General features: G+C 54.5%; 1 protein-coding gene across 1 annotated transcript in view; it reads right to left on the reverse strand.

The window, feature by feature from the left end:
• Positions 1-1,619: 1,619 nt before the first annotated feature.
• PUF60 (poly(U) binding splicing factor 60) overlaps positions 1,620-25,215 on the reverse strand; it is a 32,279-nt gene continuing 8,683 nt past the window's right edge. The window contains 11 exon segments of the mRNA XM_072329396.1: positions 1,620-1,901; positions 1,903-2,046; positions 3,455-3,690; positions 4,512-4,647; positions 8,193-8,383; positions 8,827-9,040; positions 9,393-9,485; positions 15,186-15,347; positions 19,621-19,671; positions 20,743-20,832; positions 23,532-23,627. Coding sequence (XP_072185497.1) covers positions 1,746-1,901; positions 1,903-2,046; positions 3,455-3,690; positions 4,512-4,647; positions 8,193-8,383; positions 8,827-9,040; positions 9,393-9,485; positions 15,186-15,347; positions 19,621-19,671; positions 20,743-20,832; positions 23,532-23,627 — 1,569 coding nt within the window. The 3' untranslated portion in view covers positions 1,620-1,745.

A 25,215-nucleotide genomic window follows, 5' to 3' on the forward strand; every position in this document is an offset into this window, starting at 1 on the left:
AGTGCTGCTGTGCTGCTAAGAGAGCCCCCAAATCCCCCCTCCATCCCTGCCCATCCTTGCTCTACTCCAGCCCTCGAGGTCCTGCGGGATCCTGAACCAGTGCATCTGCAGCCACCACCTGCAGCAGGAGGCACTAACATGCAGCAGGATGCACTGACCTGCAGCAGGAGGCACTAAGCTGCAGCAGGAGGCACTAAGCTGCAGCAGGAGGCACTAAGCTGCAGCAGGAGCCACTGACCTGCAGCAGGAGCCACTAAGCTGCAGCAGGAGCCACTAAGCTGCAGCAGGAGCCACTAAGCTGCAGCAGGAGCCACTAAGCTGCAGCAGGAGGCACTAACCTGCAGCAGGAGGCACTAACCTGCAGCAGGAGCCACTGACGTGCAGCAGGAGCCACCAAGCTGCAGCAGGAGGCACTAACCTGTAGCAGAAGCCACTAAGCTGCAGCAGGAGGCACTGACCTGCAGCAGGAGGCACTGACCTGCAGCAGGAGGTACAAGCCTGCAGCAGGAGCCACAAGCCTGCAGCAGGAGGCACTGACCTGCAGCAGGAGCCACTGACCTGCAGCAGGAGCCACTGACCTGCAGCAGGAGCCACTGACCTGCAGCAGGAGGCACTAACCTGCAGCAGGAGGCACAAACCTGCAGCAGGAGCCACTAAGCTGCAGCAGGAGCCACTAAGCTGCAGCAGGAGGCACAAACCTGCAGCAGGAGGCACTGACCTGCAGCGGGAGCCACAAACCTGCAGCAGGAGCCACCAAGCTGCAGCAGGAGGCACTAACCTGCAGCAGGAGGCACTAACCTGCAGCAGGAGCCACCAACCTGCAGCAGGAGGCACTAAGCTGCAGCGGGAGCCGCTAAGCTGCAGCAGGAGGCACTAAGCTGCAGCAGGAGGCACTAAGCTGCAGCAGGAGCCACAAGCCTGCAGCAGGAGCCACAAGCCTGCAGCAGGAGCCACTAAGCTGCAGCAGGAGGCACTAAGCTGCAGCAGGAGGCACTAAGCTGCAGCAGGAGGCACTGACCTGCAGCAGGAGCCACTAACCTGCAGCAGGAGCCACTAACCTGCAGCAGGAGCCACTAACCCTGCAGCAGGAGCCACTAACCTGCAGCAGGAGCCACAAAGCTGCAGCAGGAGCCACAAAGCTGCAGCAGGAGCCACAAAGCTGCAGCAGGAGCCACTGACCTGCAGCAGGAGCCACTGACCTGCAGCAGGAGCCACTGACCTGCAGCAGGAGGCACTAAGCTGCAGCAGGAGCCACTAACCTGCAGCAGGAGCCACTAACCTGCAGCAGGAGCCACCGAGCTGCAGCAGGAGCCACCGAGCTGCAGCAGGAGCCACCGAGCTGCAGCAGGAGCCACCGAGCTGCAGCAGGAGCCACTGACCTGCAGCAGGAGGCACTGACCTGCAGCAGGAGCCACTGAGCTGCAGCAGGAGCCACTAACCTGCAGCAGGAGCCACTAAGCTGCAGCAGGAGCCACTGACCTGCAGCAGCAGGAGGCACAAAGCACACACAGAGCTGCTCTTCAGGCTCCAGCTCTGCACCTCCAGGCTGGCTCAGTCCTCTGCAGCCAGCTGCCCTGTCTGCTGGCTGCTGGTCCCTTTAAGACAGGTGAAGACACGAGTGAACTTCCTTGGTGCTTTTATCCAAACTAGGGGTACATGACGGAGAGCTGCTCCCCATGGGAGCAATCTTTACACATGGCTAAAAAAGACAAGAGGGAACGGGGGTCGAGTCCTTCCTGCGCGGCTCACGCCGACAGGTCGCTGTTATCAAACCTCTCCTGGTCGTACACCTCCGCCACCACCTTCCTGCCCGCAAACCAGCGGCCGTTCAGAGCCTGGATGGCTTTGTGAGTCTCTGAGGCCATGGAGAACTCCACGAAGATCTTGACGATGATCTCGGCGGTCCTCCTCCTCTCCCTGCTTCTCCTGGTAGATGATGACCCTGTTCACGGCCCCGAATTTGCCGCATTCTTCCGTCACTTCTCCCTCCAGGTCGTCATCGATGTCCTTGGGATCTACCATGTTGCGAAGCACCATCACGGTGGACTGCAGAGAGAAGGAACGGACGCATCAATCGGTGCATTGGGTTTCCTTACACCACTGCAGACACATTGCATGAAGGCAACGGGGTCACAATATCCCAACTAATACAGGAAAAGCGTGCAGCTTCTCTCCACAGGTACCAGAAACACAAACAAGGCTCATTCATTGCCAGCTGCAACTCAGCTGGTCTCACTGAGACCGCAATCACACCATCAACAAGGTTGGGAAAGACCTGAGATCATCCAACCCAACCATCCCCCATCCAACCCAAACCGCCCCCCATCCAACCCAACCATCCCCCATCCAGCCCAACCGCCCCCATCCAACCCAACTGCCCCCCATCCAGCCCAACTGCCCCCCATCCAACCCAACCAGCCCACATCCAACCCAACCATCCCCCATCCAACCCAACCATTCCCCATCCAACCCAACCACCCCCCATCCAACCCAACCATCCCCCATCCAACCCAACCGCCCCCCATCCAACCCAACCGCCCCCCATCCAACCCAACCGCCCCCCATCCAGCCCAACCGCCCCCCATCCAGCCCAACCGCCCCCCATCCAACCCAACCGCCCCCCATCCAGCCCAACCGCCCCCCATCCAACCCAACCATCCCCCATCCAACCCAACCGCCCCAAATCCAACCCAACCATCCCCCCATCCAACCCAACCGCCCCCCATCCAACCCAACCAGCCCCCATCCAGCCCAACCATCCCCATCCAGCCCAACCAGCCCCCATCCAACCCAACCACCCCCATCCAACCCAACCAACCCCCATCCAGCCCAACCTCCCCTGTTTGCTGCACTCACCCCCTGTTTGCTGCACTCACCTCCTGTTTGCTGCACTCACCCCCTGTTTGCTGCACTCACCCCATTTGCTGCACTCACCTCCTGTTTGCTGCACTCACCTCCTGTTTGCTGCACTCACCCCGTTTGCTGCACTCACCCCCCTGTTTGCTGCACTCACCCCGTTTGCTGCACTCACCCTGTTTGCTGCACTCACCCCCCGTTTGCTGCACTCACCCCCTGTTTGCTGCACTCACCCCCTGTTTGCTGCACTCACCCCGTTTGCTGCACTCACCTCCTGTTTGCTGCACTCACCTCCTGTTTGCTGCACTCACCCCGTTTGCTGCACTCACCCCCCGTTTGGTGCACTCACCTCCTGTTTGCTGCACTCACTCCCTGTTTGCTGCACTCACCCCGTTTGCTGCACTCACCCCCCGTTTGGTGCACTCACCTGTTTGCTGCACTCACCCTCTGTTTGCTGCACTCACCCCCCGTTTGCTGCACTCACCCCCTGTTTGCTGCACTCACCCCGTTTGCTGCACTCACCCTGTTTGCTGCACTCACCCCCTGTTTGCTGCACTCACCCCCCGTTTGCTGCACTCACCCTCTTTGCTGCACTCACCTCCTGTTTGCGAAGCAGTTTCTGCATCACCATGTGGCGGGCGCTGCTGCCGGAGATGCTCATGTGCTCCTGTTCGCTCAGCATCTCCGGCCTCTCGGACTCCTGGAACACCTCCTCCTCTTCCTTCTCCTTCTTGACCTCCATCAGACCCAGCGCTGGAGGACTGGCCAGGATGGGGTTCACGACTCCCACCTGGGGGATGGTGACGGGAATGGGAGGGCGGGCAGGAGTGACACCTACAAGGGAACAGGTTTTGTGGCACCAAGAAGTGATGTTTGGCGGCACGCAGATACTCACACACTGGTGCTGAGGGGACCGCAGCATCCCGACGGCTTTATCTGCTCTATGCAAACAACCAGCCCCCATCCAACCCAACCAACCCCCATCCAACCCAACCATCCCCCATCCAACCCAACCATCCCCCATCCAGCCCAACCAGCCCCCATCCAACCCAACCACCCCCCATCCAACCCAACCGCCCCCCATCCAACTCAACCGCCCCCCATCCAACTCAACCGCCCCCCATCCAACCCAACCGCCCCCCATCCAACTCAACCGCCCCCCATCCAACTCAACCGCCCCCCATCCAACTCAACCGCCCCCCATCCAACCCAACCGCCCCCCATCCAACCCAACCGCCCCCCATCCAACTCAACCATCCCCCATCCAACCCAACCGCCCCCCATCCAGCCCAACCATCCCCCATCCAGCCCAACCAGCCCCCATCCAACCCAACAGCCGTGGAGGTGGAAGCCTTTGTAAGCACTGCATGCATTGGCCGTATGCTTGCCCTGAAGCTGAGTGCAGGGCTCTGCACGAGGCAACAACCATCCCAGCTTTGCTCAGGGCTCACGCATTCCTGCTGCAAACCCTGTGGCCCTGTTTTACCTATTACACATCAACATGAGCCCCTGCCATGCAGCACTGATTACAGCTCTCAACCAGGACGGGCAGGGGAGGGGATTTCAGCTTTAAACCCTCTTTAATCTGGACTCCAGCAGCGTGGAACTGGGTCTCTAACAGCAATGACAAGAGACACAACCAGCAGCAAACACACCTGTGATGACTCCCGGAGCCTGCGCCGCCATCACCGCCTGCGGCAGCGCCCCCAGCGGCTGAGCCAGGGTCAGAGCGGGGGATACGAGACCAGGGGTGGCCAAAGTGCCCAGCACCGCAGCTCCTGCCACCGCCTCCTGCAAGAGAACACAACGCCGTCAGCTCTGCTGCATCAGATACATTGCAAGAGAGCAACGCCGTCAGCTCTGCTGCATCAGATACATTGCAAGAGAGCAACGCTGTCAGCTCTGCTGCATCAGATACACTGCAAGAGAGCAACGCCGTCAGCTCTGCTGCAACAGATACATTGCAAGAGAGCAACGCCGTCAGCTCTGCTGCATCAGATACACTGCAAGAGAGCAACGCCAGCAGCTCTGCTGCAACAGATACACTGCAAGAGACAACGCCGTCAGCTCTGCTGCATCAGATACACTGCAAGAGAGCAACGCCGTCAGCTCTGCAGCATCAGATACACTGCAACTCAGTTTCACCCACCCCCTCGAGCAGCCGGGACAACAAGGGGTTCCAGTGCATGCCCTGCAGCTCATTTCAGAGGAGGAATAACATCTACTCGCTCCCACCTGCTGCTTAACTCCTTATTAAGGGTTAACCTTCCTCCAGGCAAGCTGTCTGACTTGAGGAACAGAGCAGCCAGAAGGGCTCCTGCAAGCACCAGGCAGGGCAAGAGGCAGCACGGCCGCATCCTCTACAGCAGCCACACAGCTGCAGGACGGCTTAAAACCGGGCATCTCACCTCTCTGGTTACAACGCAGCCCTTAACCAGCCTCAGTGATCGCAGCAGCTGCAGCCGCTGTCACAGGAACAAACTTTGCAAGAGGAAAATGGTGCCGTTAACTTCTGCCACCACCCTTTTTAGAGGTGAAGTCTATTGAGATTCACTCCTGCTGGTGATGGGAAACTTGCTTCCAGCTCCCAGCCTTGATGATTAAAGCAGTTCCGAACCACTCTGTGTCCTCACCTCTCCCCTTCCATCTCCTCACCTTCTTTGCCTCCATACGACCTGCGCTCCATCAGCCCGCTGTGCTGCTCAGTGCTGTCCTACAGCTGTCCCGGGACACGGCCCTGGTTTCTCCCTGACTTCCATGTCACTACAGGAGACACGGGATGCAACGGGCACCTCATTTCCAAGGCTTATTGCTGCTTTCCAGGCTATGACAGCCATCATTTATTGATCCAGATCCTTTCCCTCTCATAGAGATGCTGACAGATCGGTGCAAACATCCCGGGGTTTTGCTCCTTTAATGAAGCATTGATCTTGAATTCTACTGCTAAATTCTGCACGGTTCTTCCTCCATTCCTCTCTGCTATCACAATTAGACTCTACGTTAATTACTCCTCCAATCTGTGTTACCTGCAGGTTTAAATCAGCACTCTCCTCCCAATGCGTGCGGTAACATCAGCGGTGCCTTTGCAAACAGCAAGAAATGAAGGCTCCTGCACCACTGACAGAAGAGCAGGAAACATTTCTCCTTATCAAGGCTAACAGCAGTTTATCGAAGGCAGCTGTGCCCATTTGGCAGCCGTGTCCCAAAACATCCAGATAGAAGACGTGGCTGTTTCTTCCCATGTGTTTTTTCTTCCTACAAAGCTGGTTTTCACCCTTTCCCTCCCATTGGGGTCAGAGCAGAGTCTGCGGCTATGACTGCATTAGCCCTCCATGCTACCCTGCCCACAAGTGCCCCATTAGCTCTTCTTTATCACACAGTAACATCCCTGACTAATTAGGAAGGACCTGCCACTGCCAACAGCACAGGGCAGCCTCCCACTCAGGGAGGACCCAGTAACTCTGTTTGCATCTCTAGCCACAGCCAACCCCTCTCTATTCCTAATTCCTTTTAGGTATGGAGGCGCTTTCTTCTTGCTTGGCTTGCACGTGAATTCCAGCTAAAAGCTGCATTTCAGACCTAAAGTTGCATTTCTGACTCCAAATTTCCCTCTCCTGCTTGCCATTTCTTTGCCTTGCTCAGCATACAGATGAGCCTTCCTGCTTTCTTGGACTGCAGCAACACAGGCAGAGTTCCCTGCCTCCCAAGGCAAGGAATGCAGACGAGGGTTATGCTATATGGTAATGCTCCACCTGTACCCATCAGACAGGAGCTTCCATTCCAGTCCTGCACTGACAACCAGCTCTGCTGAACCCAATGCATTTCCTGCTTTCTCAACAGCTGGCAGCCACGAGCAGCACAACCCTGCTGTGCAATCAAGGGTCCTTCCCACCTGCACTGCCCTCATGCAACTGCTGCTGCCTTCACAGCCGTGTGCTGATTCCCATTCCCGTGTGCCCATTCACACCATCATGTTCTTTCAGCCTCTACCATAACCAGCCCCCTAAGGGTCGGTATGTCCCCCCCTGCAGGAAGGATCTTGGAATCCTTTAGAGCCAGATCTCAGCCTTCTCCTTGTCAGCTGTTGCCACTCACTGGGAGGGGACGCCCTCCTGGATTCCCTTTCCCAGTTAAAGCACCTGTGGATGTTTCCCTTGTTCTTTTTGGCACCCCCAGCCAAGTGCAGTTCAAGCTGGGCCCTGGCTTTCCACCCCTCCACAGCCTAATGGCTCCCTTCCATTCTTCCCACCATACCTGTCCCCATTTCCACTGCCTGTACGTCTTCTTCTTGCTCTTCAGTTTGACCAGCAGGTCCCGGTTCCGCCATGCTGGCCTCCTGCCTCCCTTTCCTGACTTGTTTCACCTGTGTTCAGAGAGCTCTTGCACCCCAAATAGAGCCTCCTTACAGACCTGCCAGCTCCCACCCTTACCCCCCATCCTTGCCCATGAGCTTCCCAGGGCGTTCTGCTGACTGACCCCATGGAGAGCTGGAATTCAGCTTTCCTAAAGATCAGCTTCATTTTACTCTTCTCCTGCCTCGCGTCCACCTGCAGCACAGACACAACCATCATGCAGCCACTACAGCCCCATCCTTGGCGTCCTTCAAGGTGAGGCTGGATCAGGCCCTATCAATCTCATCCAGCTGATGCTCATCCATTCTAGATGGCCTTAGGGGTCCTTCCCAGCTCTTAGGATTCCGTGATTCTATGATGTAAAGAATTCCTTCCTAACGTCTGGTCTGAATCTACTCCCTTCCAGTCTGAAGCTGTTTCTCCTTGTCCTGTTGCTGCATGCCCTTATAAAAAGTCCCTCCCCAGCTTTCCCGTAGGCCCCTTCAGGTACCAGAAGGTGCTAGGTCTCCTTGGAGCCTTCTCCAGGCTGAAGAACCCTGGCTTTCTCAGCCTGTCCTTGTAGGGTGGTGCTCCAGCCCTCTCCTCATCTTTCTGGCCCTCCTCTGGTCCCCCTCCAACAGCTCCTTTTCCTTGCATCCATCCAGAGCTGGATGCAGTGCTGCAGGTGGGGTCTCACAAGAGCAGAGCAGTGGAGCAGAACCACCTCCCTCACCCCGCTGATCACACTCCTCTTGATGCAACCCAGGGTACAGCTGGGCCTTCAGGGCTGCAAGTGCACACGCTAAACCAAGCAGAACCCCAGCATCCTTCTCAGATGCTCACAAATACCCTGTGCGAGCTGCTACACCTGAAGCCTTGGAACCAGACTGATCGAGGCCACTCAAAGCAGAGAGTGCAACGGGGTGGGAGAGCACACACGCTTGTTTGCAGCAGGGGGCCAATAATAAGCATCCACTTCACTGGGTCCCTCAGCCCATCTCTTACCTGCGCCGTGATCTTTGCTGTGGCGGCGGCGGCAGCAACAGCTGCAGCAGGAGGCAGCCCCCCCGGGGTGGCGGGTGTCAGGAGGGGCATCGGGGGGGTCACGGCTTTACCCACGCGCAGGTATTGACCCCCGAGGTCAAAGAGGTTCATGGAGGATACGGCGTCCTGAGAAGACTGAGCCTTCTCGTATTCTGCAAGGAGGAATATTCAGAAGGAGGAATGTTCAGAAGGAGGAATATTCAGAAGGAGGAATATTCAGCTGCTCAATGCGGCTCTCACTGCACAAACATGGCTGATATTGGTAAAATAAATACAACAAGAAAAACCCACACAAACAAAAACGACTTGAGAGCTCCGGCAAGAAGCCCCCGGTGCTCAGCCTGCTCAGATCAGCCCCTCTGACCACCGCCGTGCTGTCCAAAGCAGGACGTGCAGTCGAGTAAGACCACTCAATCCATGTAGATACCCAGTGAAAACACCTGGCTGCTCATTTCATTTCTAAGCACGGCTGCGTATCGGCTCCGCATTGATCTCCATCCCATCGTTTCAAGTAACTCTTGCACTAAATTAAATCAGCGAGGACAACACCAATGACTTTTTTAACCCCAGAACAAAGAGCAGAGAGCCATTTTACCAATGAACCCGTAGCCTTTGTGTTTTCCTGTGGTGGGATCCCTGGCCAACGTGCAGGATTTAATCTTCCCGAAGGCCTCGAAGACGCTCTTGATGTCGTCATCCGACAGGTCCTGATGGACGGAAGCCACGTAGATGCGGTTGAAAGCCCGCGCCTCTTCTGCTAGCTGGTCAATGATGGGTTGGGCCTGGCCGATATTGCTCGGCCTTCCCACCTGCAGAGAACATGGCAAGCAGTCTGTGAAGCACCCACAGCAAAACAAAGCCCTTCTGCGTCCTTGAAGGCTCCTAAAGCCCCTGGAAGCTGCAAAAACGCAGCAGAGAAATGCAAGGCAGAGAACACGGCACAAAAAATACCTACTTGCCCCCCAAGCTTCTTGCTTTTATTTGCATGCTGTGGGACTGCTAAGGGACCGACAGTGCTTTGCACTGAGAACGAAGATCTGCCAGGGAACAGACCTTCCATTACCCTCGAGAGTACAGTGTTACAGGAAGCACTTCCAGGCCTGGAAGCCTTTATTGACAGTAAATAGAGCTAAGAGTTTTCGGAGCATGCCTGCTACTCACCTTTATATTCCTTCCTCCCAGCATGACAGAGTTCATCTGCTCCAAGGCCAGCTGTGCAGCTTCAGGCACCTCGTATTCCACAAAGGCAAACCCCTAGGACAGAAGGATGGCCGCCTGAGAACCAAGGCTCTACAGGAGCCATCTCTGAGAACCAAGGCTCTACAGGAGCCATCTCTGAGAACCAAGGCTCTAAAGGAGCCATCTCTGAGAACCAAGGCTCTAAAGGAGCCATCTCTGAGAACCAAGGCTCTACAGGAGCCATCTCTGAGAACCAAGGCTCTAAAGGAGCCATCTCTGAGAACCAAGGCTCTACAGGAGCCATCTCTGAGAACCAAGGCTCTAAAGGAGCCATCTCTGAGAACCAAGGCTCTACAGGAGCCATCTCTGAGAACCAAGGCCCTAAAGGAGCCATCTCTGAGAACCAAGGCTCTACAGGAGCCATCTCTGAGAACCAAGGCTCTAAAGGAGCCATCTCTGAGAACCAAGGCTCTACAGGAGCCATCTCTGAGAACCAAGGCTCTAAAGGAGCCATCTCTGAGAACCAAGGCTCTACAGGAGCCATCTCTGAGAACCAAGGCCCTAAAGGAGCCATCTCTGAGAACCAAGGCTCTACAGGAGCCATCTCTGAGAACCAAGGCTCTACAGGAGCCATCTCTGAGAACCAAGGCTCTACAGGAGCCATCTCTGAGAACCAAGGCTCTACAGGAGCCATCTCTGAGAACCAAGGCTCTACAGGAGCCATCTCTGAGAACCAAGACTCTACAGGAGCCATCTCTGAGAACCAAGGCTCTAATGCGGCCATCTCTGAGAACCAAGGCTCTAAAGGAGCCATCTCTGAGAACCAAGGCTCTACAGGAGCCATCTCTGAGAACCAAGGCTCTACAGGAGCCATCTCTGAGAACCAAGGCCCTAAAGGAGCCATCTCTGAGAACCAAGGCTCTACAGGAGCCATCTCTGAGAACCAAGGCTCTACAGGAGCCATCTCTGAGAACCAAGGCTCTACAGGAGCCATCTCTGAGAACCAAGGCTCTACAGGAGCCATCTCTGAGAACCAAGGCTCTAAAGGAGCCATCTCTGAGAACCAAGGCTCTACAGGATCCATCTCTGAGAACCAAGGCTCTAATGCGGCCATCTCTGAGAACCAAGGCTCTAAAGGAGCCATCTCTGAGAACCAAGGCTCTACAGGAGCCATCTCTGAGAACCAAGGCTCTACAGGAGCCATCTCTGAGAACCAAGGCCCTAAAGGAGCCATCTCTGAGAACCAAGGCTCTACAGGAGCCATCTCTGAGAACCAAGGCTCTACAGGAGCCATCTCTGAGAACCAAGGCTCTACAGGAGCCATCTCTGAGAACCAAGGCTCTACAGGAGCCATCTCTGAGAACCAAGGCTCTGAAGGAGCCATCTCTGAGAACCAAGGCTCTACAGGAGCCATCTCTGAGAACCAAGGCTCTAAAGGAGCCATCTCTGAGAACCAAGGCTCTAATGGGGCCATCTCTGAGAGCCAAGGCTCTAATGCGGCCATCTCTGAGAACCAAGGCTCTAAAGGGGCCATCTCTGAGAACCAAGGCTCTACAGGAGCCATCTCTGAGAACCAAGGCTCTACAGGAGCCATCTCTGAGAACCAAGGCTCTACAGGAGCCATCTCTGAGAACCAAGGCTCTAAAGGGGCCATCTCTGAGAACCAAGGCTCTAAAGGAGCCATCTCTGAGAACCAAGGCTCTAAAGGAGCCATCTCTGAGAACCAAGGCTCTACAGGAGCCATCTCTGAGAACCAAGGCTCTACAGGAGCCATCTCTGAGAACCAAGGCTCTAAAGGGGCCATCTCTGAGAACCAAGGCTCTAAAGGAGCCATCTCTGAGAACCAAGGCTCTAAAGGAGCCATCTCTGAGAACCAAGGCTCTACAGGAGCCATCTCTGAGAACCAAGGCTCTACAGGAGCCATCTCTGAGAACCAAGGCTCTAAAGGAGCCATCTCTGAGAACCAAGGCTCTAAAGGAGCCATCTCTGAGAACCAAGGCTCTAAAGGAGCCATCTCTGAGAACCAAGGCTCTACAGGAGCCATCTCTAAGAACCAAGGCTCTACAGGAGCCATCTCTGAGAAGCAAGGCTCTACAGGAGCCATCTCTGAGAACCAAGGCTCTACAGGAGCCATCTCTGAGAACCAAGGCTCTACAGGAGCCATCTCTGAGAACCAAGGCTCTACAGGAGCCATCTCTGAGAACCAAGGCTCTACAGGAGCCATCTCTGAGAACCAAGGCCCTAAAGGAGCCATCTCTGAGAACCAAGGCTCTACAGGAGCCATCTCTGAGAACCAAGGCTCTAAAGGAGCCATCTCTGAGAACCAAGGCTCTACAGGAGCCATCTCTGAGAACCAAGGCTCTAAAGGAGCCATCTCTGAGAACCAAGGCTCTACAGGAGCCATCTCTGAGAACCAAGGCCCTAAAGGAGCCATCTCTGAGAACCAAGGCTCTACAGGAGCCATCTCTGAGAACCAAGGCTCTAAAGGAGCCATCTCTGAGAACCAAGGCTCTACAGGAGCCATCTCTGAGAACCAAGGCTCTAAAGGAGCCATCTCTGAGAACCAAGGCTCTACAGGAGCCATCTCTGAGAACCAAGGCCCTAAAGGAGCCATCTCTGAGAACCAAGGCTCTACAGGAGCCATCTCTGAGAACCAAGGCTCTACAGGAGCCATCTCTGAGAACCAAGGCTCTACAGGAGCCATCTCTGAGAACCAAGGCTCTACAGGAGCCATCTCTGAGAACCAAGGCTCTACAGGAGCCATCTCTGAGAACCAAGACTCTACAGGAGCCATCTCTGAGAACCAAGGCTCTAATGCGGCCATCTCTGAGAACCAAGGCTCTAAAGGAGCCATCTCTGAGAACCAAGGCTCTACAGGAGCCATCTCTGAGAACCAAGGCTCTACAGGAGCCATCTCTGAGAACCAAGGCCCTAAAGGAGCCATCTCTGAGAACCAAGGCTCTACAGGAGCCATCTCTGAGAACCAAGGCTCTACAGGAGCCATCTCTGAGAACCAAGGCTCTACAGGAGCCATCTCTGAGAACCAAGGCTCTACAGGAGCCATCTCTGAGAACCAAGGCTCTAAAGGAGCCATCTCTGAGAACCAAGGCTCTACAGGATCCATCTCTGAGAACCAAGGCTCTAATGCGGCCATCTCTGAGAACCAAGGCTCTAAAGGAGCCATCTCTGAGAACCAAGGCTCTACAGGAGCCATCTCTGAGAACCAAGGCTCTACAGGAGCCATCTCTGAGAACCAAGGCCCTAAAGGAGCCATCTCTGAGAACCAAGGCTCTACAGGAGCCATCTCTGAGAAGCAAGGCTCTACAGGAGCCATCTCTGAGAACCAAGGCTCTACAGGAGCCATCTCTGAGAACCAAGGCTCTACAGGAGCCATCTCTGAGAACCAAGGCTCTACAGGAGCCATCTCTGAGAACCAAGGCTCTACAGGAGCCATCTCTGAGAACCAAGGCCCTAAAGGAGCCATCTCTGAGAACCAAGGCTCTACAGGAGCCATCTCTGAGAACCAAGGCTCTAAAGGAGCCATCTCTGAGAACCAAGGCTCTACAGGAGCCATCTCTGAGAACCAAGGCTCTAAAGGAGCCATCTCTGAGAACCAAGGCTCTACAGGAGCCATCTCTGAGAACCAAGGCCCTAAAGGAGCCATCTCTGAGAACCAAGGCTCTACAGGAGCCATCTCTGAGAACCAAGGCTCTAAAGGAGCCATCTCTGAGAACCAAGGCTCTACAGGAGCCATCTCTGAGAACCAAGGCTCTAAAGGAGCCATCTCTGAGAACCAAGGCTCTACAGGAGCCATCTCTGAGAACCAAGGCCCTAAAGGAGCCATCTCTGAGAACCAAGGCTCTACAGGAGCCATCTCTGAGAACCAAGGCTCTACAGGAGCCATCTCTGAGAACCAAGGCTCTACAGGAGCCATCTCTGAGAACCAAGGCTCTACAGGAGCCATCTCTGAGAACCAAGGCTCTACAGGAGCCATCTCTGAGAACCAAGACTCTACAGGAGCCATCTCTGAGAACCAAGGCTCTAATGCGGCCATCTCTGAGAACCAAGGCTCTAAAGGAGCCATCTCTGAGAACCAAGGCTCTACAGGAGCCATCTCTGAGAACCAAGGCTCTACAGGAGCCATCTCTGAGAACCAAGGCCCTAAAGGAGCCATCTCTGAGAACCAAGGCTCTACAGGAGCCATCTCTGAGAACCAAGGCTCTACAGGAGCCATCTCTGAGAACCAAGGCTCTACAGGAGCCATCTCTGAGAACCAAGGCTCTACAGGAGCCATCTCTGAGAACCAAGGCTCTAAAGGAGCCATCTCTGAGAACCAAGGCTCTACAGGATCCATCTCTGAGAACCAAGGCTCTAATGCGGCCATCTCTGAGAACCAAGGCTCTAAAGGAGCCATCTCTGAGAACCAAGGCTCTACAGGAGCCATCTCTGAGAACCAAGGCTCTACAGGAGCCATCTCTGAGAACCAAGGCCCTAAAGGAGCCATCTCTGAGAACCAAGGCTCTACAGGAGCCATCTCTGAGAACCAAGGCTCTACAGGAGCCATCTCTGAGAACCAAGGCTCTACAGGAGCCATCTCTGAGAACCAAGGCTCTACAGGAGCCATCTCTGAGAACCAAGGCTCTGAAGGAGCCATCTCTGAGAACCAAGGCTCTACAGGAGCCATCTCTGAGAACCAAGGCTCTAAAGGAGCCATCTCTGAGAACCAAGGCTCTAATGGGGCCATCTCTGAGAGCCAAGGCTCTAATGCGGCCATCTCTGAGAACCAAGGCTCTAAAGGGGCCATCTCTGAGAACCAAGGCTCTACAGGAGCCATCTCTGAGAACCAAGGCTCTACAGGAGCCATCTCTGAGAACCAAGGCTCTACAGGAGCCATCTCTGAGAACCAAGGCTCTAAAGGGGCCATCTCTGAGAACCAAGGCTCTAAAGGAGCCATCTCTGAGAACCAAGGCTCTAAAGGAGCCATCTCTGAGAACCAAGGCTCTACAGGAGCCATCTCTGAGAACCAAGGCTCTACAGGAGCCATCTCTGAGAACCAAGGCTCTAAAGGGGCCATCTCTGAGAACCAAGGCTCTAAAGGAGCCATCTCTGAGAACCAAGGCTCTAAAGGAGCCATCTCTGAGAACCAAGGCTCTACAGGAGCCATCTCTGAGAACCAAGGCTCTACAGGAGCCATCTCTGAGAACCAAGGCTCTAAAGGAGCCATCTCTGAGAACCAAGGCTCTAAAGGAGCCATCTCTGAGAACCAAGGCTCTAAAGGAGCCATCTCTGAGAACCAAGGCTCTACAGGAGCCATCTCTAAGAACCAAGGCTCTACAGGAGCCATCTCTGAGAAGCAAGGCTCTACAGGAGCCATCTCTGAGAACCAAGGCTCTACAGGAGCCATCTCTGAGAACCAAGGCTCTACAGGAGCCATCTCTGAGAACCAAGGCTCTACAGGAGCCATCTCTGAGAACCAAGGCTCTAATGGGGCCATCTCTGAGAACCAAGGCTCTAAAGGAGCCATCTCTGAGAACCAAGGCTCTAATGGGGCCATCTCTGAGAGCCAAGGCTCTAATGCGGCCATCTCTGAGAACCAAGGCTCTAAAGGGGCCATCTCTGAGAACCAAGGCTCTACAGGAGCCATCTCTAAGAACCAAGGCTCTACAGGAGCCATCTCTGAGAAGCAAGGCTCTACAGGAGCCATCTCTGAGAACCAAGGCTCTAAAGGAGCCATCTCTGAGAACCAAGCGCCCGACTCGAGGGCTGTTAACCAACCTTGTGCTTCATGGTCACAGAGTCCCAGGACATATCAATGCTTTTTATAGGTCCAAACGGGGCAAAGGCCTGGCGGATGGTGTCTTCTCCCAGCTCATAGTATATGGAGCCCACATAAACGCGACACATGATGGCCAAGGCGCGCTGCCTCTGAGCTGCCATCTGTATTGGAAAGAAGAACTGTCTGGTTAGTTCAGGGGGTGGCCACGGACGTCAGGACCTCCTTCCCTTCCTCCTTCCCTCCCAGGAGCTCTGACCCAACAGCTCCTCACTGTGCTGCAGCACAGCCTGGCACACGCAGTGATAAGGAAGTATTTTCCTGCTCGATGCACAGACTGCTGGAGCGGATAAGCGGTACAGCTCACTCCCGGGGCAGTCAAATCTTTGCTGGGGTCTGCCACCGCGGGAGCCTTAACTCCAAGCCCACTGATAAGGTCTGACCCTCCCCAGCGTGATCACATCTCCAGCAACGCTTGCAGGAGGAGGAAATCACTTCGTTTTAGGACAGCCTACCCCCTCCTGGCAGCAAAGGGCTCGCTTCTAGACGCTACCGCAATCCCTCCCGCTCTCTCCCTCGTGGGGCAGCAAGAGATCCAGCACCGGGCACCACCTCATCACTCCTCCCCCCCCCCCTCCCCAAGACCCCCCCGTCCTCCCAGACAGCAAAGGACCTGGAATTGGGAACCTCCTCCCCGCCCCCTCCAGCATCACACGCCACCTCCTCCTCCTCCTCCTCCCCACCGCCCACCCCAGGCAGCATGAGATCCAGTACTAGGCACCACTTCCACCGGCACGTTTCAAAAGGAAAACAAAGCAAACAAACAAAAAGAAAAGTTCAAAGTGAAACGAAAAGAAACAACTCAAAAAAAGTTAAAAAAACGGGACTTCTGAGTTCAGCGTGTGGTGCTAGTACTTATCACTGCCTGGCGTTACTGGCTCAGATAGTGGTGCAGCCCCCAAAGGCTTATCAGTTTCGGTGCAGAGAAGGTCTCTGTGCTATTTTCTCCTAAGTATGCCTGAAAACCTGTTCACGAGACAAAGCCAGACAGTTCTTAAAGCAGGCATCCAATAAAGCAGTACCCTTCCACAATTCCTCACCCGCACTGCGATGCTGCAATGGCTAATTAAGGTTATTTTAGGAAGATTCTGCCTGCTAAAGTCACAGCTTTGGCCAGCACGTCCTAGAGCACATCTCGGGACCAAGAAGGGACGTCTCTGTAGAGGCAGCTCCCTACGACCAGCAAGAGGAAGCGCATTGGAGACGGGCGCAGGGCTGCTGCTCTACGTGGGACAGATGGGACGAAAGCAGGGCAGGAAGGCCCTCGGGCAGCATGAAGCTTTGATGCCTCTCCCTTCCTTTCTAGGCATGGAAGTGGGGAGTGCTGGACAAGCACATCACCCCAACCCCCCCCAGGATGGCTGGCGGAGGGGTCTGCAGTCAGGGCCTTTAGGAGCGCCCTGCTTTCAGGCCGGCATCACGAGCACGAGGAGCTCTGATGTGCTCACATGGCAGAGCAGGAGGGCAGCGTTCCATCTTTGGCAATGGTGGGACTGTAGAGGTGAGCCGTACCTGCAGGAATTCTTCTCCCTGACCATAGGAGGAAACAACCGGTGAAGCTTCAACTCCTATATAGGACTCCACAGAGCAGGGATACTACAAGCAGGAACGGTTCTCACCCCACGCTGCTGCTCCTGAAGGGAATTAAAACTTGCCTCTTGGTCGGGCGTGAAGTATTTCTTGCAATTAAAAACCAGCAGTTTGTCAGCAGCCCTGCGGTGCTGCAGCTGGGAAGACTGGGGCACGTGCATGACAGCCAACGTGTGGCCTCTCCACCACCTTCCCAGCTTTGGTGCATGAAAGCCAGTGAGCAAACCCTCCACCCGTGTGCTGCAGCCCTTCCTTTGGTGGCTTCAGAGCCACCCCCACCGCAGCCCCGTGTCTCAGCAGAGCCTCACCCATGCTAACAGCCCGTGAGACAAAGCTAGAGCTGCTCCTGGACAAGACAGCGCAGCCCCACGGCGGGCAGAGGCAAACTGCACCTGCTGAGGCTGTGTTCAATAAGAGCGGGCTCCTTCTGTTCAGTTATCAGTGCAGCAGCGGCAAGGAACGTGGCCGTCGTCCCCTCCCATGGCAGCAACCCTTCAGAGGGGGATACAACCCGCACCTTGCGCCGCTGCACAGATGCTGAAAGAGGCAGCACAGGCCGGGGCTGCTGCAGCTGGAGCACGATAGAAAAGTGGGTTGAAAAGGGCAGAATTTGGAGCAATGGGGATGAGTGCAGGTGTGTGATCACCAACACGGGTCAGCAGCACCGCCTTGGGGGGATGATGCAGGGCACAGCTGTGTGTGCGAGGCTCATAGGGGGATGATGCAGGGCACAGCTGTGTGTGTGAGGCTCATAGGGGGGATGATGCAGGGCACAGCTGTGTGTGTGAGGCTCATAGGGGGATGATGCAGGGCACAGCTGTGTGTGTGAGGCTCATAGGGGGATGATGCAGGGCACAGCTGTGTGTGTGAGGCTCATAGGGGGATGATGCAGGGCACAGCTGTGTGTGTGAGGCTCATAGGGGGATGATGCAGGGCACAGCTGTGTGTGCCAGGCTCACGGACAGGAACGCGTTGTTGGCTTTTGCTAAGTGCATCAAGTTGTTTTTTGCTGGCCACGGACCCCCTGAGTCCACCTCCAAAGCAGAGCTTAAGGCATCTGCAAACCTCGCTGCACGGGTGACACTTTGTGCTTCGATCTGTGCCACGTTGTAGAGCATTTAGCATTTGGGAAGGTGATTTGAAGGAGAAGCCAAAACGTCACCTTGGAACTTTGCTTTTAAAGGCAGGAGGTGATGCAGAACCAGCACCGCCAGCCTCAGCTTTAACTCAACAGCTGGGAAATTGGGCTCGTCCTGCTGGTGCGGAATGGGAATCTCCAGCTGTAACACTCGGAGGGTTCAAGCAGATGGGAAGCTGTAATGGCAGGCGCTGAGATACCCCAATGGGAAGCTCAGACTGCGCTTCCTTCGGGTAGGGAGGGAGGAACCTCACCAATGGGGTGCATTGGACACGGCCTGTCTGCATTCCCAACGTCCCTGATGGGCGGCTGCTGGGTAATGCACACCTGAACTGCACCCAGCTGCAGCACCAGGCAGGATGGGATTGAGAGGAGGCCGGGATTGATTGAGAGGAGGGTGGGATTAAGAGGAGGCCAGGATTGAGAGGAGGCTGGGATTGAGAGGAGGCTCCTACCTCTGGGCTCTGCCCCATCAGCAGCACTGTCCAACTGCCCACAGCCTGAGGGAAGGACTCGTTACACCAACTACGTCTCTGAGCCCAGTGAGAAATTAAACACCTCCTGTCACGTTATCAATCTGTACTGCTCATCTGTAGCCTATTAATGAGCTATAGAACCTAAGCAAGATCTGGTGGGGTCAGAGCTCTAAGCAAGCATCTGCCTTAGCTGGTAAAGGCTTCTGGGGCACAAGGGTTCAGAAACCAGCTGTGCAGAATCCTCTTTGTGATTCCTGCTCCTTGCTTACACCCATCTGCCAGTTTGATCCTGGCTGTCCTGCCAACGCGCCACCTACTGTGATGGCAATACAGGAGGGAAAGCAGGCAGTTCTATTGGAGGAAGGACAGCCCACCAGCTGCATTTGGGCCGGATGGAAACAGCCCCACAGCATGGACAAGACGGGCCGATGAACCTTTGCATGCAGAGTGGAGCTTAGTGCATGCTTCCTGCAACAGTGGAGCTCATTACACGCTTCCTGCAATGGCCACCGTCCAATACGTGTAGGGAAAAGGAGGGGGTGGATAACACTGGGAACTCAGAGCCATTGAGCTCTCCGTGATAAAGAAGAGCAGCACTAAAGAGACACGGGTGATCTGAGCGGGGCTGGCACTTCCATCATGCTTTCGCTCGACTTGAATCGTCCCGTATTCACCTAGGCTGGACATACGTACAGCAAAGAACAATCTCACACCTCGTCTATAGCGCGCCCTGCGAGCCTGCAGCGCCCCAGCCTTCCCCAGCACTGCGGCCCGCCGGGCTCCTGCTGCCGTCAGTTTGCTTCAGTAAGAAATCGCCCACTGGTGAGTTACCTTGGCAGTCAGATTTAGGTCGGGACCTCAGGACTGCAGCGTCCCTAGAAATGCAGCTCCCACCATTTCACGGGTGTGTTCAGTACTGTGCGAAATCTAAGGCTGTCTTTGCCAACTGACTCCAGGGCCCCGACCGCCCGCGTCCCAGCAGACTGCACTCAGCCCACAGGGTCTTCCTCTGGGGAGTTTACACTTTGCCTCTGCTTGCTGCGCTTGTCCGTAACGGGTGGGTAAGTGGGAGGGTTGTGCTGGGTTGAATTAAGAGCATTGTATCACCGCTACGTACTTCCCCATTCTAGACCCTGACTAAGTGCCCAAGAAGAAGTGAATATGTCTATTGACCGATTGTAAAGGTGAGAGAGGATCTCCAAAGCCCATTGTCACTGCTGCCATCTGAAAGACAGTAAAGACAGAGTTCAGTCTGTTGGAGCTGAGCATACTACGGCTGTTTGTACAAACTCGAGCAGAGCGGCGGCACGGGGAACCTGCGAGAGAGGCCTCTCCTTCCTCGCCCCTCGCTGCCTGGTCCCAAGGACTGTCCGGCGCTGGGACCCTGCAGATTCCAGGCCACCAGGTCAGGGTGGAGTTGTGCTGCTGCCACCGCCTCAGGAAGCAGGGTCTTCTCCCAGGGGGGGACTCAAGGCAATAGTAACCTCTGCAACCACTGTCGTTGATTCACCCCCAGCATTTAAAAAGCAGAAGCCCCTCGGACTAGAGCGGCCACTCAGAAACACGCACGGCCCTGACAGACCGGAGCTGCCTAACGTGGCGAGCACATCCACAGTGACACTGCATTAAACGCATCCGGCCCCACACAACCGTTACTTTGGGCTTCCCCACTGAGCAGAGAGCAGGAAGATGCGTTGAAATCTCGGGCAGAAGGGAGACGGAAATGGCACTAAATAAGTGGCAGTAAATTAATGGCACTAAATAAGTGGCAGTAAATTAACGGCAGTAAATGGCAGTTCGGGGGGGACGTAAGAATCATCGCAGCTGAGATTTCAGGAGCAGCCAATGACTTCCCAGCGCCCGGCTGAGGGGGAAGGGAATGGGGCAGCACTGCCATAACAGAGAGGGGGCACCCTCCCCTGCGCTGGTGAAAGGATACTGATCTCAGCGACCCCAGGCACCATCTGAAGCGTGAGCTGAAGGGGAAACCCACAGCTAATTCTTTAGCTTCTGGTGTTTTAAGAAGTGTTTGGCCAGCTCACGGGAGACAAACTCCTCTTAGCGATTTTCTCTTTGAATATGTGAAACTGGGGGGGGGGCAATTTGTACAGGTGAGCAAAGGGCGTTTGTTTAGAGGGCTGAAGGCTGAAATAACTTCGATTTCACTGTGGAAATAGAAGTGCTTGTACCTGGCTCCGGGCATGCCTCAGGGCTGTGCTCTGCTTCTAAGTGTCAAAAGAACTCCACCTCGTTGGGGAGAGGAGGACAGAAAGAGCACCCGGGAAGGCCTCTCACCTGCAGGTTGGTGAGCTGCTGCTGCTGGTGGGCGATGGTTTGCTTCACCAGCACGCTCTTGATGCTCTGCTCCATCGCGTACTTCTTCGCCTGCGAGGAAATACAGACCCTGTAATCACGAGGCAATACCGCAAAACAACGGGACGCCGTCGGACCCGGCGCCGTCGCTCCGCACTCAGCTGGCTGCCAACGCTGCTTCCTGCTGCTCCAGCCCTAAGCGCTAAGGCACGGTACGTTAGGCAGCGGCCAGCAGCTCACTAACAGCTCGGTCTGCAGGAGTCGCAAGCCCTGAAATCCAGCGTAACGCTTGAGCAGAGGATGGGACGGGCTCCATCCGCAGCGGGCGCCGTGTTAGCAAAGCGGCATGCACCACACACTCGGGGTTTCCCCTCTTCCTCCCTCTGCCCCTCAGATCCCAGCGCAGCGCCTTACCTGGCGGGACGAGGGCAGCACACAGAGCCTCCTCCAAATCCTTGCCACTCAGAACGTCTGCACAAAGAGGTTCTACAGAAGGGAAAGGGGCTCCTAACGTCTCTTGGCTATGCGCTACCCCTCCCTCGCCTCGCTGTATCTGTCCCTCTTCTCATCTGCAGGACCCACTGCTCACCAAAACCCTCCAGCTTTCCAGCTCCTGACCTACGGACACGAAGCCGACTCGTCCTTTATATTCAGCCTCCTGGCAACGGGACAGAGCCCAGCTGTCAGAAAGGTGCTTGTTGTCAAAGGAGACCTGGAACCCACAGATGTGCCCAAACGCTTTGAGGCAGAGAGCCCCGGGGGCACCTGCTGTCCACGGCTGCACGTGTTTGGGAGGAGCCAGGGAACAGCAGGCTCTAAACCGTGCACTTGAGCCGCGTGCGCTTCGGGAACCTGGAAATGGACAAGGGGGTGACGCACGTCTGTCGGCTACGGAGAAGCCGGAGGAAACGAGGCCGTCTCACACCGCGAGCCAAACACACACAAGCAGCTTCAGCCACGGGAACAGTCAGAGGAACAGGACCTGTGACCCGTCTGATGGATGAAGGTAAGGCTGTTGATGTGCTCTACTTAGACTTCAGCAAAGCCTTTGACACTGTCTCCCATGCTATTCTCCTGCAGAAGCTGGCAGCTCGTGGCTTGGACGGGTACAGTCTCGGCTGGGTAAGGAGCTGGCTGGAGGGCCGGGCTCAGAGAGTGGTGGTAAATGGAGTTCAATCCAGCTGGTGACTGGTCACGAGTGGTGTTCCCCAGGGGTCGGTGCTGGGGCCTGTCCTCTTCAACATCTTTATTGATGACCTGGATGAGGGCATCGAGTGCACCCTCAGTAAGTTCGCAGATGACACTAAATTGGCTGGGAGTGTGGATCTACCTGGGGGTAGCGAGGCCCTACAGAGGGATCTGGACAGGCTGGAGAGCCGGGCTGAAGCCAATGGGATGAGGTTCAACAAGAGCAAATGTCGGGTCCTGCACTTTGGCCACAACAAGCCCAGGCAGCGCTATAGGCTTGGGGCAGAGTGGCTGGAGGACTGTGTGGAGGAAACGGAGCTGGGGGAACTGATTGATGCTGGGCTGAACGTGAGCCCACAGTGTGCCCGGGTGGCCAAGAAGGCCAACGGCATCCTGGCTTGCATCAAAAACAGTGTTACCAGCAGGAACAGGGAGGTAATTGTCCCCCTGTACTCGGCACTGGTGCGGCCGCACCTCGAGTACTGTGTTCAGTTTTGGGCCCCTCACTGCAAGAGAGACATTGAGGCCCTGGAACGTGTTCAGAGAAGGGCTACGAAGCTGGTGAGGGGTCTGGAGCACAGGCTGCTCCTTATGAGGAGCGGCTGAGGGAACTGGGATTGTTCAGCCTGGAGAAGAGGAGGCTCAGGGGAGAGCTTATAGCTCTCTATAACTTCATGAAGGGAGGTTGTGGCGAGCTGGGGGTCGGCCTCTTCTCTCGTGTAGACAGTGATAGAACTAGAGGGAATGGTTTCAAGCTGCGCCAGGGGAGGTTCAGGCTGAACATTAGGAAGTATTACTTCTCAGAAAGGGTAGTCAGGCACTGGAATGCACTGCCCAGGGAGGTGGTGGAGTCACTGACCATGGGGGTGTTCAGGAAACGTTTGGATGCTGCATTGAGGAATATGGTTTAGCTGGGAAGTATCGGTGATGGTTGGACTGGATGATCTTCTGGGTCTTTTCCAACCTGAAAATTTCTGTGATTTCTGTGAAGCCGCCCCACAACAGCACTGCGCTCACCTGGCTGGGAGCCGACCCACAGCTCCCACAGCCCCTGCTTTGCTTTGCTTCTCTTCCTCCTCTTATCCCAGTTTTGCTCCCGGTGGCAAAGCAGGCCGCACAGCCGTACCCACAGCACAGCTGCACTCAGGTTTCACCTCCATGAAGGCCACAAACCGCCCGCAAGCTGCTGGGTCTCCTTGTGCAACAGGAGGGTGAGGGGACAGCGGGTGCTTTGTGTGGGTGAAAGGAGGGAGCTGCAGTGGGGTCAGGCTGCTCCACGCAGCAGCTCTGCGGTTATCAATGGTCTCAATGGGATCTGAAGGTGTTTGCTATCCGGGTCTATTGCAATCACAGCACACCTCCTACCCCAACGGGAACCACGTGTTGTGCCCTGCAAAAGTCACCTTCACCTGCCAACTAAAGCAAGCAATCCTGGGGCACGACGCGGAGCACACACACACACTGCCCTGGTAACATCAGCAATACAGGCGTGCTTCCAAGCACAGCACCTGTCAAACAAAGCTAAACCGAAACGGAAGGCGGGTGGTTCAAGGAGGGACGCAGAGGCCGGTGGGGACGCTCACCTTCTGCAGGGCCTCCTGCTGCTCCGGCGTCAGGGGAGGGAGCCCCAGCTTGGCTGCTGTGCTTTGACCGTTCTCCATCTTAATGGACTCCGTGCCCTGAGGAAACACAAAAGCACTCGTGGAAAAGCTGCTCACCACACAGGATACTCGTTTAGACCTGTTGAGACCTGTTTATACCACTTTATACCTGTTTAGACCTGTTTAGACCTGTTTAGACCTGTTTAGACCTGTCTATACCTGTTTGTCTATACCTGTTTAGACCTGCTTAGACCTGTTGATACCTCTTTATACCTGTTTATACCTGTTTATACCTGTTTAGACCTGTTTAGACCTGTTTAGACCTGTTTAGACCACTTTATACCTGTTTAGACCTGTTGATACCTGTTTATACCTGTCGATACCTGTCTATAGCTGTTTATACCTGTTTATACCACTTTATACCTGTTTAGACCTGTTGATACCTCTTTATACCTCTTTATACCACTTTATACCTGTCTATACCTGTTTAGACCTGTCTATACCTATTTATTCCTGTTGATACCTGTCTATACCTGTTTATACCTGTTTACACCTGTCTATACCTGTTTGTTTATGCCTGTTTATACCTGTTTAGACCTGTTGATACCTGTTCATACCTGTTTATACCTGTCTATACCTGTTCATACCTGTCGATACCTGTCGATACCTGTTTAGACCCGTTGATACCTGTCTATACCTGTCTATACCTGTTTGTTTATACCTGTTGATACCTGTTGATACCACTTTATACCTGTTTAGACCTGTTTAGACCTGTTGATACCTCTTTATACCACTTTATACCACTTTATACCTGTCTATACCTGTTTAGACCTGTCTATACCTATTTATTCCTGTTGATACCTGTCTATACCTGTTTACACCTGTCTATACCTGTCTATACCTGTTTGTTTATGCCTGTCTATACCTGTCTATACCTGTTTGTTTATGCCTGTTTATACCTGTTTACACCTGTTTACACCTGTCTATACCTGTCTATACCTGTCTATACCTGTCTATACCTGTCTATACCTGTCTATACCTGTCTATACCTGTCTATACCTGTCTATACCTGTCTATACCTGTCTATACCTGTCTATACCTGTCTATACCTGTCTATACCTGTCTATACCTGTCTATACCTGTCTATACCTGTTTGTTTATACCTGTTTATACCTGTCTATATCTGTTTAGACCTGTTTAGACCTCTTTATACCTCTTTATACCACTTTATACCTGTTGATACCTGTCTATACCTGTTGATACCTGTTTAGACCTGTTGATACCTGTCTAGACCTATCTATACCTGTCTATACCTGTTTATACTTGTTTATACCTGTCTATACCTGTTGATACCTCTTTATACCTGTTTATACCACTTTATACCTGTTCATACCTGTCTATACCTGTTTGTTTATACCTGTTTATACCTGTCTATACCTGTTTATACCTGTTTACACCTGTTTATACCTGTTGATACCTGTCTATACCTCTTGATACCAGTTGATACCTGTTTAGACCTGTTCATAGCTATTTAGACCAATTTATACCTGTTGATACCTGTTGATACCTGTCGATACCTGTCGATACCTGTCGATACCTGTCGATACCTGTCGATACCTGTCGATACCTGTTTGTTTATACCTGTCTAGACCTGTCTAGACCTGTC

The sequence above is a fragment of the Excalfactoria chinensis genome, chromosome 2 (genome assembly GCF_039878825.1).
Source record: "Excalfactoria chinensis isolate bCotChi1 chromosome 2, bCotChi1.hap2, whole genome shotgun sequence".
Classification (NCBI taxonomy): domain Eukaryota; kingdom Metazoa; phylum Chordata; class Aves; order Galliformes; family Phasianidae; genus Excalfactoria; species Excalfactoria chinensis.